The following is a 19715-nucleotide window of genomic DNA, read 5'->3' on the forward strand; positions in this document are numbered from 1 at the left end:
GAGAGCACCCCAGGATGCCCAAGAATGTGGATTCTTCCCATCACCCCAAGCTGGCCTACCCCTCACAAAGGCTGTGCCCCAAGGCTCCCGTGTGCGGACGACTGAAGGACACTGCTGGGGAAGCAAGGCCCGGGAGGAGCCAGGCTGTGGCTCAAACCCTGCCTCTGCAGTTCACGAGGTTTGAGGACTTGGGTATATTGTCTATGAGTCTCAGTTTTTGCCTATAAAATAGAAGCCAACACCCACCTTCCAAGGTCCTGAGAACCCGGGTGGGCAGCCAGCAGAGACTCGACAGCTGGATGCTGCCATCAGGGCCTGACCAGCTAAGTTGGAGGGAAGAGCCTTGGAGGACTGAGGCCTGTCTAGGGTAGCAGTACCACAGGGAAACACAGCCGCCCTGATGTGAGACTTGGACCATAAAGAAGACTGAGCGCCAAAGAATTAGTAATTTCGAATGGTAATGCTGGAGAAGACTCGAGAGTCCCTTGGTCTATGAGACCCAACCAGTCCATCCTGAAGAAAATCAGTCCTGAATACTCACTGGACTGATGCTGAAGCTGAAGCGCCAATACTTAGACCACCTGATGCAAAGAGCTGACTCACTGGAAAAGACCCTGATGCTGGGAAAGATTGAGAGCAGGAGGAGAAGGGGACGACAGAGGATGAGATGGTTGGATGGTATCACTGGCTCAATGGACATGAGTCTGAGCAAACTCAGGGAGATAGTGGAGGACAGGGAAGCTTGGTGTGCTGCAGTCCAGCAGCTGAACAACAACAGGTGCCCAGCTATTTAAGGTCTTTATGTTCCAAAGCAAGTGACTGCTTTGGTTATCTTAAAACACTCACTTCAAACTGTAACTTTTAGATTCTTTCTCCCCTTTCCATACAATCTTACGCAACACAGAGGCTGGGATCCTCACTTGGTGTGAAGGAACACAGCCAGCAGGCACAATGGCTTCCTCCAGAAGTAGAACTCAAGGCTGGTCCACCTTGGGTCACAGCAGGAGGGTGAGTAACCAAGAAATAAAGCCTCCTTCTAAGGTGGCTTCTCCAGAAGGACAGATCCATAGACTGAGCCCCCAGGGCTTTAGGTTCCCAGTGGCTCTGCTGGCTCGTTAAGAAGTGCTTTGAACGATGGAGCAAAATCACATTACCACATTACAAACAATTCCAGGGCACAACCAACACCTTACACGGTACTTTACTTTTCTTCACAATATTAACTGAACAGACAAGGAGAGTTGAGTGGTAGCATGGCTCTCCCCAACAACACACAGGAAACCTCGTGATGTTTAACACTGGCCGACTAGAGACTCACTTTATCGTAACTGTCTAAAGCTCACTTAGCACATATTTTTGTGTGTGTACAGTGTTGCAGGATGTCAGCCACCCCTAAGAAATATCCATCTTACAAACAGCCCATGGAAGGGAGAAGTGTGAACATCTTGATAACAAAAGCTTCCAATACAAAACCACTTTTTACACATTTATTTTATTGAAAATGATCTCAGTAATTCAAAACAAAAGCAAAACTTGGTTGAAAACTTAAGAAGATAGTATAATAAAAACAGGCTTCCGCCAAAGAAATGTGATCGGGTATCACACCTTCAAACACTACCCCAGAGGCAAAAACAATGAAGTGAGCTGGCTGGAAGGCCTACTGCAGATTCCCTAAAAGGTTTAGGAATACGGAGTTACTAATACACTATAGTCATATTTAGTAACAGGCCTGGATCTTTTGATTAAGCCTTTCCATCTTCCACAAGTGTTTTTGTCTGCTGAGCTTACCTTGGGACCCAAAACAACCTTGTCATCAATAGGATATGCATTGGCTTTCAGTCATTTTCCTGGGGTAGTTATGATGAATTGGGGCAATACCATTCATACTCCATGTGGTTTTCTTTCTGCCCTGGGAGATGTGTATTTCATGGCTGTCTAATGCTAGTCTTATGAGCACAGACATGGTGCTGAATGATTCTTTGGGTAAGGCTAAGGGGCTTGTATTATTATTACTTACCCAATTCAGTCTCACTTCCCCACCCTTACCCCCTGTATTGTGCGCAATAAAGCATTTAGAAATACATGTCCCTACCAACCAGAAGGTTTTCATTAACCATCCCATTGGTTAAAAATTGCAAATTTACTGTTTAAATAGCCATTAGACATATCCAGGCTTGAAATTAATACCATTGATGGCAGATGTTTAGAATTTTGGTTCATCTGCATCATCATAGAGCTGGACTCTGAGTGGTTCTGTTGTCTCTAGAAGCTAAATATACCACAGAACTTAAAAGTGTTTCTTGTTTGTTGCATAAAGTCTTTCCCAGAGGCATCACACTGATCCTTGTGAAGTTCTCACTTGGTTCTGTTTCATATCCTACAGTCCTGGCTGTTCTGAAAGACTCCACACCCTGATCCAATCTTGAGAATGTTTTGCTCATTTGAAAATTCCTCCTCCCACCCCTGCAACAAATGTCCTTTGTCTCATAATAATTACAAAAAAAATCCCTGGGAAGATTCAAATTGAGTAACAATAAAGATCTGATTAGAATGTTCATAAGCCTGACAATGTACAATTGTATTTCTTAAGAAGTGTGTAGCCACAGTTGTCTGGGCTGCAAAAGACACCACAGAATAAGATCAGAATAGAATTTCAACTGACTCCCTAATTTCCTTAGAATGGCTTATATTTCAAGCCCTTCCTGTTTTTTTCTGATAGAAGAGGTGTACATTACTAACTATAAGTGATAAGGAAGTATAAAACAGCCGCTGCCTTTAAAGTATAATTGAAATTAGAATTTAAGTTCACATTATAAATCTGTCGCTTTAGCATAAGTTTAATTGCAATACAATTTGCAATTCACCCACAGACCCTTGGTGTGAAAAAGCAGACATGTATGGAACTGCCCTACATACTTAAGGCTAACCCTACTTATTAGAGCTTCTCTTGATTTACAGCCACTTCCTAACTTGCCACACTGGGCTAGGGCTAGCTCTTTAAATGGTAAGCATAAACATGTACTAATGAAACAGAAGTCATATCCAAATGGAAGGTCATATCTGAGTAGGCAGAGATAAGTGGGCTGGGGCAGAGGATGTTGGGTTTTGGCTTGAACCATAGCAAAGTGCTTCCTTCTTTCAGAATGTGACTTTAATCCAAATCTCAAGCCCATAAGACTTTTCAGCCACTGTAAAATCTGAGATGAGCTGTTTGCTGCAGAAGATGCGGTTTGTCATTTGATCCCTCTTTCGGGCTGTCTGTGCAGCAAGGGCTTGGGAGGACCCAGGAGGTTCTTGAGTGCTTTGCTCCTTCTGGTTTTTTTTTTTTTTAGAGCCCTGGAACTCCATTTCGGGAGTGCACGTGTTCTGTTGAACCCTGACCTGGGTGGCCTGCGTACCATGCTGAGGGCAATTCTGGTGTGAATCCCTCCTCCCCACCAAATAGGTAGGAATTCAGTCTATGCTGTCCAAATGCAAGATAACTGAGAAAATGCAAAAAGGGAGGAGGAAAAAAAATGACTAGCCCAGGCTTTTATATACATTCATTGCTTCTAACGTTTTTAACAACAAGAAAAATGCAACTTCAACTACTCTTAGCGATAACATTTTGCTTAAAAATTAGAATCATTCAAAGGTCTGATCTCTTCGAGAGAGTGCAGCCACAATACTGTACAGTTCTGGGGTCAGGCAACCAGCAACACTTATCATTAAAACCAGATAATGGAATCCCACAGCAAAAGGAAACCAGCCTGAAATTAGCCTCTATGACCTTTTTTATATAAACATCTTTAGAATACTCTGCAAATCTCAATTTGAACAATAACAACAACAACAATAACCAAAGACAAACAAGTTTTATATTAAAAATGTCCGTGCTCTTCATGGTTACTTCTAAAGCAGCTTGGAGGAGCTCGCCAGTTGGAGTGTACTGCAAACTGACTCCATTACAATGATCTTGGCAGGATAGCAGCACAGAATTTGATATTCCATATTCATCACTTTTGACAGTGTAAACCTTTCATAAGATAACATTTTGCTTAAAAATTAGAATCATTCAAAGGTCTGATCGTCTTGTTCCCTGAGGCCCGCCAGGGAGGTCTGGCTTCATACCATGGGTTTCCAGCTTTCTCTGCATGGGGCCTAAGTGCCACTGCATTTCAGGAAGAACTTGAGGATGGCCACGGAGAAGGACCATGGAAGGAGAGTTGGAGGGCTCTAAATAGGTTTCCATGGAAACAGGCCCCAGAAACCATCTTTAAAGGTGAAACCATCAGAGCCAGAATTTAATCCCCTGGTCATTTTCCATCTGGATTTCAAAGTGAATGAACCTCATGGGTTTAACCAAACATGTATGCACTCTTAAATGATGTAAGTTAAATTCTGATTTGGCCAAGACAGGTGAACCTAAAGGAAAAGGGTCGAAGGGACAACAAACTGTCCCTCACAATAAACAATTTTGTTGACATGGAAGTGGATGTAGATTGATTGACACAAAGTGGTTGAGTGGCCAGCAAGCTCCAGGATTTCTCAGGTAGCTGAGAACCACGGCTTGTCTCACCTCCTCAGAAATTCTTTTAAAGAATTAAGAGCCAAAAATCTCAAAAGGGAAAAATGATCATTTTGCTAACAGTTAGTGTAGAGGCCATAACTAAATACATTTTTTAAAAAAAGATGCTGAGATGCATGTATCTTTTTTTTTTAAAGCAGCTTTCGAAATATTAACCACAGCATTAAACACTGAACACAACTGCATTCCAAAGTTAATACAGATAAATGGTATACGGATAAATGTTATGATGCAATAATGCCGGAGCTGCTCCACATACATCTCAAGGCTGACTCTAAACTTGAAAAAAGTATTTTGTGGTTTATGAGCTGGAGATTCTTCTTCTTTTGCTCCTCCTCTAGCGTTTTCCAGCACTGCCTTTTCTCTTCCCCTTTTCTAACGCCCCAGCATATATAGATAATCCCCGCATTCCACACCGGGAGCTTCCCTGCCCGCCCCGCCCCCATCCCTTTCCGTCAGGTTTTCAAATAAAACCAAACTACAATGACAAGATAATGCTTTACATCCTAATTCCACAGACATAGGTCAGTTAATCCATTTCAACGCTTCCTTTAGGATTTATAACGCTCCCCAGAGTCTTCCAAAACTCGCACTTCAGGCGGGGCGCGCAGGCTGGCGGCCCAGCGCACAGCGGGCCGCGCGGTGCTCGGGGCGGCTCCCATGCCTCCCCGCCTGCGCAGCTTCCTCCGCCCCAGAGACGACTCCGGCCTCCCGCTCCGTTTCCTCCACAGAGTCGGCGCCCTAGCGCGGAGGCTGGCGGCCGCGGCCCAGCGCGCGCAGGCCGCGCGTTTCTCCGCGGCGGCCCGCGTCGCTCGCCTGCGCCTCGGTTTCCTCCGGAGCCGCGCGCCCTCAGAGCCTCAGCCCCGCTCCGCGCTCCAGGCGGGCCTGCCCGGGGCCCAGCGCGGCGGGCCCAGGCCTCCCGCCTCCTCTCCCGGCCGCCCGCGGGCACGCGGCTCGCTCCAAGGCTCGGCGCCAGGACGAGGCCGCAGGCCGGCCGAGGCGCGGCTGCGGGCCGCGGCCTCCGGCGCAGAAGCCGGCGCTCGGGGCGCTGGTGCCGACGACGTCCCGGAGCGCGTCCGCGTCCTGGCCCGAGGATTCCGCCTCCTGCGCAGACAGAGCCAAGCCAGGATTTGGAGGGGGAGCGAGTCCAAATACGTGAAGAAGCACGTCAGGCCTTAAGGTACTGGATGATATTGTGTAAGTTGCTTCTCGGCACAATCGGCAGCTTAAAAAAATACTTTCCTGTGGTTTAAGGGCATTCTTCCCGTCACGGGCCTTTGCGGTGGAGGTCTTGGCAAACACGAAGTCCAAGCAGACCAGAAGCTCAAACGCTTTTGGTCCAGTGAAGAGGGACAGACAGCAAACAAAACTTGCTAGTATCTGGAGCGTATTAGGGGGTTGTAAGTGCGGGCGGGAAAACAAAAGAGAAGAGCAGTAGAAATACTGGAGGCTGTGCATTCCCCGATGTCTTCTTCTTCCAACCTGCTGTGTGCCAAAGGCGCAGGGCCCCTTCTCCAGGCCAGGGAAGAAAGGCCTCCCCTCCGAGCACCTTCCCTCTAAGAACACAACCTCCAGGCACCCCCCCTCCCCCCATTAAAAAAAAAAAAAGCAGATGAACACCTTCTGCCGAACCTCCAACAGCCAGAAACCCGGCTTCTGGAACAGTCGGGTCCTTTGTCACTTTGTTTGCTTTTCAGCTGGCTGACTCAGTCCAGCCCACAGTATGGAACAAAAATCAGTGTTTACAGGCACGAGAGAGCCAGGTAGAGCCATCCAGGTGGGGCTTGGTAATTCGTGGTGGGGTTTCCAAAGACAGATTCAACGGGACTCTGTTAAATAAATAAATCTTATTTTTCTTAATAATGTAAAAAATAAATTGTATTTCCCTTTGGCAGTAAGTAGCTGATTCAACGTTGAGCCTGAAAGCTGTTTGTGGTGGTGGTGTTGGTTGATTGGTTGGTTATTTTTTTTTCTTTTTAAGAGACTACAGCTTCACTTCAGTGGTGCATCAGCAACAATGCATATTATTTCTGCTGCTGCTTGAATCTTCTGCATATTTGTTGGCGGCAGGCCTGTGGGCTTCACTTATGGCCCAGATAGGCACCCAGGGTGATGCAAGCGCCCACCAGGGCCAGACTGAGCAGTGCCTTCAGAGACAGCCAGGAGAAATCAAACAGGGGCCGCATGCTAGGGCCATACAGCTCCACAAAGGCGTCCTGTAGAGGGGAGAGGGCGGGAGAAAAAGAGTATTAGAGTATTAAATATTTCCTGTTACTATAACAAAAAAAGTGCCAGCGCAGTGCCAGCTGACAGGGGCAGAGGCATCTGAAGTGCCTGTACCTTCAGAAGGCTGAGGGCAAAGGTCAAATGTACTTCTGGGATAATGATTTCAGACCCACTCCTTTCCCTTTCATTCAGGAAATACTTCCTGAGACCTTACACACAAATCAGGCACAGCAGAGATACAGCCGTGAGTGAAATAGACCAAAAGCGCAAACGTTTTCGGTCCAGTGAAGGGGCACAGACTGTAAGCAGAACTTACACGTGTCGGAAAGCATATTAGAGAGCGGGAAGTGCTAACGGGAAAATAAAAGAGCAAAGCGGTAGAAATACTGGAGGCTTTGCAATTTTAGCTAGCGTGGACATTCATAAAAATAATTTTTAAAAAAACCCCAACTGCTCCTTTACTGAATGCTTGCTGTAGGCCAGGCACTTGTAACGAATGCCGACATGCATTATTTTCTTTCTTCTTCATGCCCGTCTTAAAGAGTCCTTTACTTTGTTCTTGTGCTGTGAGGAAAAAGCTGAGACCATTGAATGCTCATTTCTTAGATTTGTTGGGGAAGAGTAGATTCTGTGTTTGGACCCAATGAGTATTTGGACAACTCTATCTGAATATATGGGCTTCCTAGGTGACTCAGTTGGGTAAAGAATATGCCTGCAGTGCTGGAGACGCAGGCAGATGCGAGATCAATCCTCAGGTCAGGAAGATCCCCTGGAGGAGGGCATGGCCACCCACTCCAGTATTCTTGCCTGGAAAATCCCATGGTCAGAGGAGCCTAGTGGGCTGTAGTCTTTTGGGTCACAGAGAGTTGGACTGGACTGAAGCGACTGAGCGTGCATGCATGCATATCTGAAGATATAAAACAGTAAGTGAAGTGTTTTCCCTTGGTGGATTAATCAGATATGAAGGGGAAAACAAGATATAGTTCCAGTTAGCCCCCCAAACCTGGAATTAGAGCACAGAGTTTCACTGAGGGAGACGGAGCACACAGGTCCAGCATCCCTGTGTGAGGGTCTGATGACGCTGACTCTGCTTTTGTCCGCTGGGGGCAGGTATCGCAGTAGAGGGATCAGGTATTATTTTTGTCTACCCAGTGCTGTGCATGGTCTTAGTACATGTAGGTGTTCGAGAAATGTTTGTTCAACTAATGATTAAGGTTTTCCAACATCAAACATTGGTTTGAATTCTGTATTTGGCCTAATACATTACCCAGATACTCTGCCTATTTGAATTATTCCTTTTACATACAACCACCTATGGGAATCTTGGCAGTAATCTCGAAGGTGAACATTTAAGGCATCATTAGGGGAACTTCCTGTGTTAGTAAATATAAATGTGCACAGTTATTTTTCATGACTGCATAATTTTCCACCACGTATATTTATATATCTGTATCTATGCTGTACTTTATTTAACCAATTCTTTTTATTTTTTAATTAATTATTTTTAATTGGAGGATCATTGCTTTTCAACGTAGTACTGATTTCTGCTGAACAACACACAACCGCTCAAATACTCCCTCCCTCCGGAGCCCCTCTTCTCCCCCATCCCACCCCTCTAGGTCATCACAGAGTGCCAGGCTCGGCTCCCTGTGTTATAGAGGTACTGGATTAGCTTTTACCAGGAGAGGGCGCAAGGGCTTTCTTCTTTCTTAATCTGTTGTTAAACAGTTTTCTAAGTTTGAGTCTCAGCAAAGCCCGGCAGTAGATGCAGATGACACGCGTGCTGAGTGCCCTTGGCCCGGAGCTGAGCCAGCGATCACGGCTGCGTGTCAGGACCCCGGCCTCCCTAATGTCGGGGCAAACGGAGCAGGAGGAGTCAGGACCAGTACAGAGAGGCTTGCCTCTTGCAGCGTGCACCCCGGACACAGCCCTCCCTCCCTGCTGTTTTCTCTCACAACGGGAAGGCTGGAACCCCCACACCAGCCAAAGGCGCCCCGACTCCTCGGAAGGGCGCACTGGGCGGTAGGCACTTCAGCTCCGTGTTGGGAGGGTCGGTGGCTGGGCCCTGCGTCCCTTTAGTTATCGATGGAGTTGTCTTTGGCGGGATATGGAAGAGACTAAGGCCTCAGCCACCTGACCCTTCCAGACCAGGCGCCCCCCTCGGGAGATGGGGGAAGCAGGGAGACTCAGGCCGCTCTGCCTGGTGCTCGACCCCCCTGGGCAGACGAGACGCCTCTCCCAGCACCCCACCCCCGGGGCTGGAAGACCTCCCTGCCCAGCCCCAGCCGCTTGTATAAATAACTGTGCTTCACGGCCCATTTCTGATGTGCATTACAAAGAAAGAAATCATTTCTGAAGTGGGATGAGCTAACATAGCATCTCTTAACCCAAAGCATGGGCACAGAGGGATCTGGGAACGAGCCCTGAGCTCAAGGGAGGAGGTCTGCGTGGAATCCTAGCTTTGACATTTTATTGCCTGTGACCTTGAACAAATTACCCGAGGCTGAGCTTCATTTATCTCACCCATAAAACTGGTTATTGTGAAGATAAACGTAGGTGACTCGGGCCATTTGTAAACGTGGCCCCGAGCGTGAACTGGAGGAAACATCACCGCGCTCTCTGGTCTGTCCTCTTGCTAACCTGTGGTGATACTCCTCAAACTGCCCTGGCCTCCAGGCGGTCTGCTGAGCCTGCTAATTTTCAGAAATAATTGTCCAACTCCCTCTAAGGTGTCAGCTCTTGGTTCTGAAGATACTTGGTGATTTCTAAAGAAATCGTGAATTCAAACATACACACATGATGTGTTCTGGTGGAAAATTGGAAGCAGTAACACACGCCCAGCTTTACTTCCTCATATATTAAGTCAGGTTGTAGGGCTGAGAGGCATCATTTAACGCGCCCCCCGCCCCGCCCCCCGCCCCTGAGATGGAATCTACCCCATAATCTGCCCATCTATGATTCTAAAGTGCAGAGCAGACCCTGTGGTTTCAGGAGTGAAGCTCCAAAAGCTGTTTTCATGGGGGAGTCTTCTTGCTTTTTCAAACATCCTGATCAGGGTGATTTCCGAAGTCTGTTTGAACAGTCTGTCATTATTTGTTTAAGTCTGAAAGCTGTTTTAAATAAACACATGCTCATTTTATGTATTAAAAGCAACAAAGAGGGAAGAAGAAAACCTGGGCCATCGTCATGTGATCTGGACAAACCCCCCGCCTATATGTTCAGGGTGCACTCAGCCCGTGGTTGTGTCGGGACTGGCCAGGGCTCTGCCCGACCTCAGGGATGGGCACGGCGGGTTTCCAGGGGAGGGCCCTTCTCCTTCTGTTAGCCCCCGACTTCAGAGGGGAGGCAGGCAGCACCCCAGCTCTGGAGGCCCTTTTGCAGACAGCTTCCCCACAGACTTCACATCCAGAGGCCACAGATGGCCGGCGTCTGAGTTCCAGCAGCGCCGACCTCAGAGGAGCAGGGCAGCTAATGCCCCAAGCCCAGGCCCTGGCTGCAGGGCTGGGAGTCGGCCAGGGAGGTGTGGACTGACCAGGTAGGAACAGACAGCTCAAGTCAGCGAAGGTGGGGGTAGGGGGTCAGAGGGTCTTCTCCCTGCGCTGGGACCACTCAGCCCCATCCCTCCCGCCCCCATCCCCCCGACACCTCCCTCAAGGCAGCCCACTCTCCAAGATTTTCCTTTCCCCTTCAGATCCTTCAAAAAGTTTCATTTAAACCTGGCTCCGAATAAAATGAGATTTAAAACCAAATGAATCACAATGTCAAGAACTGAAGAAGACCACTGAGTTCCACTAAAACAGGATGTGTGGGGATGGGGGCGGGAGCCCAGATACTCTCACACAACTCAGGGGCTCTCCGGAGCAGGGAGGCGGAGAGGCCGTTCATGTTCGGAAATGCACAACAGAAGCTTTAAAAATACCGTTCATGTGTTAGTGATTCTACTTCTAATTATTTATCTTGAAAAAATTAATAAAACTTTAAAACAAAAACATCTGAAAATATGATAATGAATATGTTATAGTTTAGTCGCTCAGTCGTGTCTGACTCTTTGTGACCCTGTGGACTGTAGCCCGCCGGGTTCCCCTGTCCATGGGATTGCCCAGGCAAGAACACTGGAGTGGGTTGCCATTCCCTTCTCCAGGGGATCCTCCTGATCCAGGGATCAAACCCGCACCTCCTGTATTGGCAGGTGGGTTCTCTACCACTGAGCCACCAGGGAAGCCCAATGGAATATGGATCAGTCACTAAAAATTGTGCCCTATATTTATTGGCAAGGAAAGATGTCCCCAACATAACACTGAGTGAAACAGCGCAGCAGCCTCTGCCAGTCCAGGCTCCCCGCTGGCTCTTAGCACTCACAGGGAAATGGAAAGGTGACCTCGGTCGGCTGTGAACAGACAGGAGATTCAGGTACGCTCCAGCCTTTGAGCTGACTGTGGACGCCTTACATGATCATGGAAGAGGCTGAGTGGGGAGCCATCCCGCCCTTAAACAGATCCTAGCCTAGAGAACGGGCTCGTGTGCTTCCATGAGCATGTGAACCTCAGCCAGATGGAGGCCTGCCGCCATTTCTGCTCTGCATGGAGCAAAAGCAAGGAGAAAATCAGAGGGCGCTAAGAGGAAGCCAAACGCTGCCATCAGACGCCTTCGGTATTTTCTGTTACCCGAGGCTTTATCATTTTACTCCACGGGGATCGCCTCCCACATGACCACCTGAGGGCCAGTGCAGAGCACGCACCTTCCGTCATTTCAGCAAGTGGCTAGGGACCTGGGGTGTTTATACACCAACTCCTCCCACTCGCTGGCTAAGGGTTGCTCCTATGGAGGCATCCGTACTCCAGCACTTCTGGCTGGTCCTGTGCACAGGAAGGGGTTAGAGAAAGCCGCTGGGGGAAGAGGTCCAGATGCTACGTCTCCCGTAGCGTGAGGTCAGGCTAGAGAGCTCTGAGGTGGTGAGGGCAAGGCGAATTCCACAGGGCAGGATATGAGCCCTGATCTGGCCCCTCACTGTTTCTCTTGCCTCATTGCCTTCTCTCCCCAGGATCAGTGCTGGGATTTCCCACCTAATTTCTCTGCCTTTAGTCAAGTGCCCCACCCTTCAATCTTCTCTCCCTGCTGCAGCCAAAGGATCCATTCAGAAGCCAGTCTGTCACTTCTGTGCTGCGATCAAGATCCTTTAACATGGCACGCAGGCTCCCAGTGCTCTCCCCACCCAGCTTCCTGCTCAGCTCTTGTCACTTGATAAGTTCATCCAGTTCCCTCACGAATTCGGTGCAGTCGTGTTCTGCAGGCAACTTTCTCCAGGTCCCTGGGCTGAGCTAAATAATCCGCAGCCAGTCCCTGCTCACTGTATTCTCTGAAGGTCATCTGTTTACATGTCTGTCTCCCCTCATTCAGCTATTAGCACCTGGAGGTGCAGGGACCATGTTTTATTTATCCTTGGATCCCTGGAGCATGTTTCTGTCACATGTCAGGCACTCAGCGTATGCTTGTGGAGCTGAAATACACCTTACTGTAGACCAGGCTTTCCAAACACACTTTAATAGATGATGTTTTTCAAAAGGAGCATATACAAAGGACAAATAAACTTTGCACTGGAACAAAATCAGATGCCTTTTTTTTTGCTGCAGCAGCTTCTAGTGTCTTCCGGTGAAGAACTCAAGTTCAGATCGTTCAGAATGGTCAGCGCTGGATGTCACTGGTCGGTGTCCGTGCCACATTGGTGGTGGCAATGTGATATTCAACAGTTTTGAACAGTATCCCACCCGAACGCCCTGGAGTCTCCACAGGAGGTATAAGCTGTGGGGCATTTCCAAGCCCACTGAACCATCTGTCCCTCTGTCAGGGAGATCCCTGTCTTGTGAAGACTGAGAATGCAGAGTGGAGCTAACAAAGCAGTAATTCTGCGCACGGCGGTAGAGGCAGCGCTGATGCCCCCTGTACAGGACAGGGCAGATGGTCAAAGGTGTCAAGGCGATCCTAGACCTTCATGGGAACATCAAGACCGCTGGTGGCTCCTTGTCTTGGAATCTCCTAAGAGGTATGAGTGTGTGTGCGCACACTCACTTGCTCAGTCGTATCTGACTCTTTTTCGACCCCATGGACTGCAGGCTCCTCTGTCCATGGGATTTTCTCCAGGCAAGGATCCTGGAGTGGGTTGCCATTACCTCCTCCAGGGGATCTTCCTGACCAAGGGTCGGACCTACGTCTCCTGCATTGGCAGGTGGACGCTTCACCTAGGGCCACCTCGGAAGCAAGGGGTGTGAGCCTTGTTCCCAGTAAACAGGACCCATGGTTTCTCCAGTGCCCAGAGGCAACTGACGTCCAAGCCCCACGCGAGCAGGAATGGTGGGAAGAAGAGGAAGCCACGCAGGGAGGGAGACACCTGCAGAGCAGAGAGCAGGGCTCTGCCTGAAGCCGGGAGGCAGCGATGCCTGGACGCCCACTGGGGCTGAGATCAAAGGGGGAGTGGTGGCCAGGCCGCTGGGCATGGTGGCCTGCGCAGCACACGCGAGGAAGCCAGGGCTGTGTCTACCTGAACACAGCAGCTGGTGAGGAAGTGACTCCACTTCCCGCCTTATCATTGGCCCGGCAGGATTTCCTCTGCAGCCACTTTGTGCTGAATGAGTCTGGAAGGTTCCGTCTGGAGCAGAGAGCCACGGTGGGCGGTGGCCAACTCCAGTCCCCTGAGCGCTTCCTCCCTCCTCCCCGCCCCGCCTTTACTCCCGAAGTATTGATTCCGGGCTCGGGGGAAAAGGAAACAGAAAAAACCTTGACAACTGGAGCATATAACTGAAGGACACACAGCTGCCTGGCCTGCAGATGGGGGCCCACGTGAGAGACGGCGGGACCCTTAACCGAGGTCCGCAGGGGCCCCCAGCCTCGCAGTAAAGGGGGCTCCACCTTGGAGGCACGCTGGGCCCAGGGGGAGGGGCTCGTTGCATCAGAAGCCAAGGACATAAAAATGAAACCTAATCCAAGTGTCATCTGGGTGTAACCAGAAACCTGCTAGAGAACCGATGGCAGGAGATGAGAAGCCCACACAGGACTGGCCCAGCCCGCCTCCTTGGATCCAGGGAAGATTGGGTGTATTTTGTGATGCAAATTGAGCTGAGGATGCAAATCAGGCAGGGGCCCAAAGGAGGAGCGAGAGAGAGGGCAGAAAAATGAGAACCCCAAGGGTTCCTTCCCTTCTAGAGCAGGGCAGAGTTTGAACCTCATTTGCAAAGGCGTCTATTGCTCTGGGGACCCCGCAACCACGGGGCCAGCTCCAAGGCAGCGGGCCCTGTCCATGTGCTGGAGGCCGGAACCAGAGGCTGCCGGCCGGTGGGACCTCAGAGGTTCTGCTAGTCTCACTGCTCTAGGGCTGGGTAGTTGCTGCGGCCTGGAGAGAAGTGCAGTGAGGAATTCCAGGCTGTGTAAATACTGCAGGAGTGGGGACTCGGCCACCTGTGGGCTTAGGAGGTGAGAACAGTCCAGAGATTCAAAAGGTGTCTGTGGAAATGGGCCAAGCAATCCATCTATAGCAAAATGTGCTTAAAAAAACAAACAAACAAACATATTAAATAATTGTACCATTTGGTTCATCAGGTTCAGATGATAAACCAATGTGAGACTAAAGCCGTTTCTGTAGAAGACCCTGAAATCTCATCTTTGACTTGCTGATTCATTTGGGAACCAGACATTTTTTATAAGGTGCTGAGGAGTCTTAAAGCTAAATAAGACACAGGCCTGGATTATAAGAATGGCTCCTTGATATTCTCACGCATTCACAGCAGCTTTGGTGAGCAGGAGAGTTCTATAAATGCATGTGTGTGCGTGTGTGTGCGTGTGTGCATGTGCGTGTGCGTGCATGTGTGTGTGCGTGTGGGTGCGTGTGTGTGTGTGTGTGTGTGTGTGTGGATGCATTCTGGGGCTTCCCAGGTGCCTCGGTGTTAAAAAGAATCTGCCAGTGTAGGACATGCAGGTTCAATCCCTGGGTCAGGAAGATCCCCTGGAGAAGGAAATGGCAACCCACTCCAGTATTCTTGCCTGGGAAATCCCATGGACAGAGGAGCTTGGCGGGCTGCAGTCCATGGGGTTGCAAAGAGTCGGACACAACCAAGCGAGTAAACAACAAAGGCATTTGCCCTTCGGGCTCTGGGGTTCGAGGAAGGAGACCACGGCTGCTGTCCTCCTTCAAAGGGTGGCTCCCCCAGGACCCTTCAGGCCCAGAGGCTGCAGGAAACTGCCTTGCAGGGTTTTGGCTTTGAAACAAAGTGACTTCATTTTTCTTCCTGACCTTCCTCATTCCACTACCTTCTTTTGGCAAGAGAACCGTGCATTTTCTGGCACTTGGTCCTTTCTTGCTCTGGGTTTATGTTATTTTCACTGTTAGGGGGAAACATCCCATTATGATGGAATTTTGTTGGAATGAAAGCACATCAAGCAAAAAATAGTGTAATTATTACAACTCAACAATAAAAAGACGGATAGCCCAATTAAAGAATGGGCAGAGATTTGAATAGATATTTCACAGAAGAAGATCTCCAAATGGTCTAGAAGCTCATCAGTCATTTAGGGAAATGCAAATGGAAACCACAATGAGATGGCACTTCACCCCGACCAGCATGGCTTTCACGTCAAAAGTGGACAATAACCAGTACCGACAAGGAAGGAGAGAAAGCAGAGACCGCACCCATCACTCACGGAAAAAGAAGCAAGCGCGGCCTCTGTGGAAAAGAGTGGGGCTTCCTCAGAGAGGTGAGCGGTTACCCCCCGACCCGGAAATTCTGCTCCTAGATGTACACCCAAGGTAACTGAAAATATATGTTCACACAGAAATGTGAACACACATATTCACATCAGTGTGATTTATAATAGCCCAAAGTGGAAGTGACCCAAATGTCTACCAGCTAATAGAAAACAGTAGGGTGCTGGGATATTATGCTGCCACAGAAAGAGATGAAGCATTGATACGAGCCGCAGCATGGATGCAGCTTGGAAACGTTACTCTGGATGAAAATGCCAGGCATAAAGGGCCACATGTTGCGCGATGCTATGGAGGGGCATCTGAGCCCTGGTGGCTCAGATGGTAAAGTCTGCCTGCGGTGGGGGAGACCCGGGTTCGATCCCTGGGTCGGGAAGATCTCCTGGAGAAGGAAATGGCAACCCACCCAGAACTCATGCCTAGAAAATCCCATGGACGGAGGAGCCTGGCGGGTTACAGTCCATGTGGTCGCAAAGTTTGAGACTAGACTGAGCGACTTCACTTTCATTTCTATGACATGTCCAAATGAGACAAATCCGTAGGGACAGGAGTGGGCTGGGGCTGGAGAGGGACGAGAGGACAGTGACTGCTAACAGGCACAGGACTTTTTTTTTTTTGCCAGAGTGATAGACAGTTCTGGAATTAGAGAACAGTGATGGGTCTCACGACCTTAGAAATACTAAAACCAAGCAGTCAGCTTCCCTCATGGTCCAGTGGCTTCCCACTGGTCCAGTGCTTTGCAATAGAGGGGACATTGGTGTGACCCCTGGGGGGAGATCCCACATGCCACTGGGCAGCTGAGCCCATGCACCACAGCTGCCGGGCCCAAATATGAGCCGGCGGCCTAGAGCGCGCTCCACAGCAGGAGGAGCCGCCGCGGGGAGTGGCCGGCGCCGCAACTGGAGAGCAGCCCGCCCGCAGCGGCCAAGACCCAGCACCGCCGGAAAGAAACACTTTTTAAAAGTCAGTCACTTCGAATTGAATTTTAAGGTTTGTCAATTATTCTTTAAAATCGTATTTTTTACACTACACGAAGAAGGGCACTAAGCTATTTTTATGCCGCACGGAATTGGACTGAAGGAGCCGCTTGTTCTGGAATCCTTGCTCACAGGGGTGGCCCCCTCGCCAGGGTCCAGACCTGCCCGGGTGTGAGCGTGGCCTTCACCGGGTGCGGCCGGCAGCAGGGAGACGCGCCCCCGCCCCAGAGGGCCCCCTCTGGGCTGCGCCGGCCACGTGGCCGGTGAACGCGGGGTCCGGCCGGCCGAGGAACCCACGGCCCTCCCTGCCGCCCCAGAGTGAATTCATAGGCTGGAGACGGGAACTGGGCGGATGCTCGCCGAGCCCCGCAGCGCGGTCTGAGTGCTGTCATCGGGACACCCGATGGGGGCGGGGGTGCGTGGGTCCCTGATTTCCCAGACAGACCCGAGTCGAGGGCCGCAGGCCTGACTCTCCGCTGGTTTAAGTCAGCAGGTGTTGACTGAGGCTGGTGTGGGGAGAGCGCAGAGAAGCGCATTCCTAACAGGAACTTGCTGAAAGTGGCCTCGGACCTGGAGGGCGTGTGTCCAGTGGCGGAGCAGGAAGGGGCGCCGTCCTCGGCGGCCCGCCAGCCCCCGGCCTGACCTGCGCTGACACCTGCTTTCAGGACTGGCTGAGAAACCAACACGGCATCTCTTCTGGAAGCTCCGCGCCACGCCGGGCCCGGGCCTTCCCTCCACGACGGGCTCAGGAACCCGTCTGCCGCCCCCACCGCGAGGGGGGCGCATCCCGCCCCCGCCTCGACGCTGCTGATCCTGGGTCCTCAGTCCGTGTCAAGTGAGTCGCTATTAATAGCCCTGCTTTGCCTCCCAGGACGCTCACATCCTGCAGAGAAGCACCCCAGGATACAATAAGCCGTACCCTGTTGCCAGCTGCCCAGTGAGTCACTGTGCGACGGTCCCTGCGCACCCGGGACCCACCCGCCTTCCAGAAAGACTGAGCGCTGGGGAGGGGCCGGGGGCGTGGTGGTGACCTGCTCAGTGGGCTCCATGTGGGCGTGCCAGGGGAAGGTCTGCTTTCATTTTGCAGCTTATGATTAGTTCAGTTCACCTGGAAGGACTCAACACGAATGGAAACAGATGCATCTCGAGGCGCGCTGCCCGCTCTCGGACAAGCCTCCTCCTCCCGCACAGACAGTCCTCCCACGTCCAGGGAGGAGAGCAGACCTCTCCTCAAGGAGCACGCGGCGGCGGCCTCCGCCTCGGCCCGCAGAGCCGGGCACGGGCCGCGCTCGGGTCCTGGACGTGGGCTCGTTCACTAGGTGCAGCTTTGCTCGTGTGGCTGCTCGTCCAGATACATGCTCCCTGGGAAGGCCTTCTGACGGCGTGTGCTCTGCCGCCAGAACGACATGGGCTTTAAATACGCATAGAATGAGAGGGGCACTCACAGGGAGAGACAGAGGAGAGACAATCAGAGGACAAGAGAGAGAGGCAGACAGCAGAGACACAGGGAGACTGATACATACAGAGAGGGAGACAGACACAGAGTCACAGAGACAGCGAGACAGAAACAGAGAAAGGGAGACAGACGAGAGACTCACGGGAAGAGACAGGAGAGACACAGAGAGAGAGACAGGGAAAGACTGAGAAGAGAGAGAAACAGAAAGAGGGGGGTGGAGAGACAGAGACATGGATGGGATTCTCAGGCCAGAACACTGGAGTGGGTTTCCATTCCCTTCTCCAGGGGAGCTTCCCGGCCCAGGGATCGAACCCAAGTCTTCCACATTGCTGGCGGATTCTTCAAGAGCTGAGCCACAAGGAAAGCCCAAGAATACTGGAGTGGGTAGCTTATCCCTTCTCCAGAAGATCTTCCCGACCCAGGAATCCAACCCGGGTCTCCTGCATTGCAGGCGGAGTCTTTACCGTCTGAGCCACCCCGAAGCCCGTGCACATACACAGAGCCGGAGACAGACGACTCCCAGGGAGAGCGGGGATCCCGGATTGGCTTCGAGTGGGTGGAGGGGCTGAGAACCTTCCGTCAACACAGCCTCTGGGGGACCGCTGACTCCTCACGAGGGCCCCTTGCTGTGAAGCGAGCCGGCTGTGGACGCCAGCAAGGCACGAGAGGACGCGTGCGCCCTGAGCCAGGCCATCAGTGTGGCTAGCGGTGGGCCCGCTGAGGGGCGGAGGGCCTGGATGGGGGTGGTGGCGGGTCTGTGGAGGGCAGCGGCCACGATGGGGGGCGGCGGGCCCCGCTGGGGGACAGCGGGCCCAGGGAGCCGAACTTCTCAGGCCACCGGCCCTTTCGATGCGAGCTCAGCCGAGTGCCGGGCTGGCCGAGTGGAGCCTGGGGGCCCGCCTCCAGAGGGGCTTGGGCGTGGCCGGCTGGACCCAAGGTGGGCTCTGACCCACACTCGGGCCTCCTCCACCATCTCCTCCTCTGCGAGTGGCCAGCCCGGGACTCTTACGTGGCCCCAGCAGGTCAGTGCAGGTGTCCCGTCCAAAGGCCCTGCCTCACAGCTCCTCCTGCCCTGACCCCTGGGAGCAGCACCGCTGGAGCTGAACTCCAGGATGCAGGCTCACAGCTGTTGCCTGCTCCACACCCAGCCCTGCGCTCAGAGAGACTCAGGGGACCCTGGCTTCCTTGTGACAGTGCACTCGTTGTTCAGTCGCCAAGTCGTGTCCGACTCTTTGCAACCCACGCACTGCAGCACACCGGGCTTCCATGTCCCTCACCATCTCCCAGAGTTTGCTTAAGTCAGTGTCCACTGAATCAGTGATGCCATCCAACCATCTCATCCTCTGCCACCCTCTTCTCCTTCTGCCCTCAATCTTTCCCAGCATCAGGGTCTTTTCCAATGAGTCAGCTCTTTGCATCAGGTGGTCAAAGTACTGGAGCTTCAACATCAGTCCTTCCAATGAGTATTCAGGGTTGATTTCCTTTAGGATGGACTATCTCCTTGCTGTCCAAGGGACTCTCCCACCCAATGCCGAGCTTCAGATCAAGGACTCAGCAAATGTTCTCCTAGTGCGATGGCTCAGAGACGCAAGTATCCCCCTGGAAACTTCATTTACCCCTAAGGTCACAAGGATGAGTTCAAGTTTGGGGTGGTGAAGCCTTCAGGTAAGACTTTGGTTCTAACAAATTGTTATTTTCACCGAGGGAATCTCTTGGCCAAGAGCATGGATCTTGGATCCA

General features: G+C 51.3%; 1 protein-coding gene across 1 annotated transcript in view; it reads right to left on the bottom strand.

Moving 5' to 3' along the window:
- Positions 1 to 2774: 2774 nt before the first annotated feature.
- The window catches only part of BCL2 (BCL2, apoptosis regulator), a 196790-nt gene continuing 179849 nt past the window's right edge, over positions 2775 to 19715 (bottom strand). The window contains exon 2 of the mRNA XM_027526256.1: positions 2775 to 6783. Within this exon, the coding sequence (XP_027382057.1) occupies positions 6649 to 6783 (135 nt within the window). The 3' untranslated portion in view covers positions 2775 to 6648. The remainder of the gene's footprint in view (positions 6784 to 19715) is intronic.

Source organism: Bos indicus x Bos taurus, chromosome 24 (assembly GCF_003369695.1).
Source record: "Bos indicus x Bos taurus breed Angus x Brahman F1 hybrid chromosome 24, Bos_hybrid_MaternalHap_v2.0, whole genome shotgun sequence".
NCBI lineage: Eukaryota > Metazoa > Chordata > Mammalia > Artiodactyla > Bovidae > Bos > Bos indicus x Bos taurus.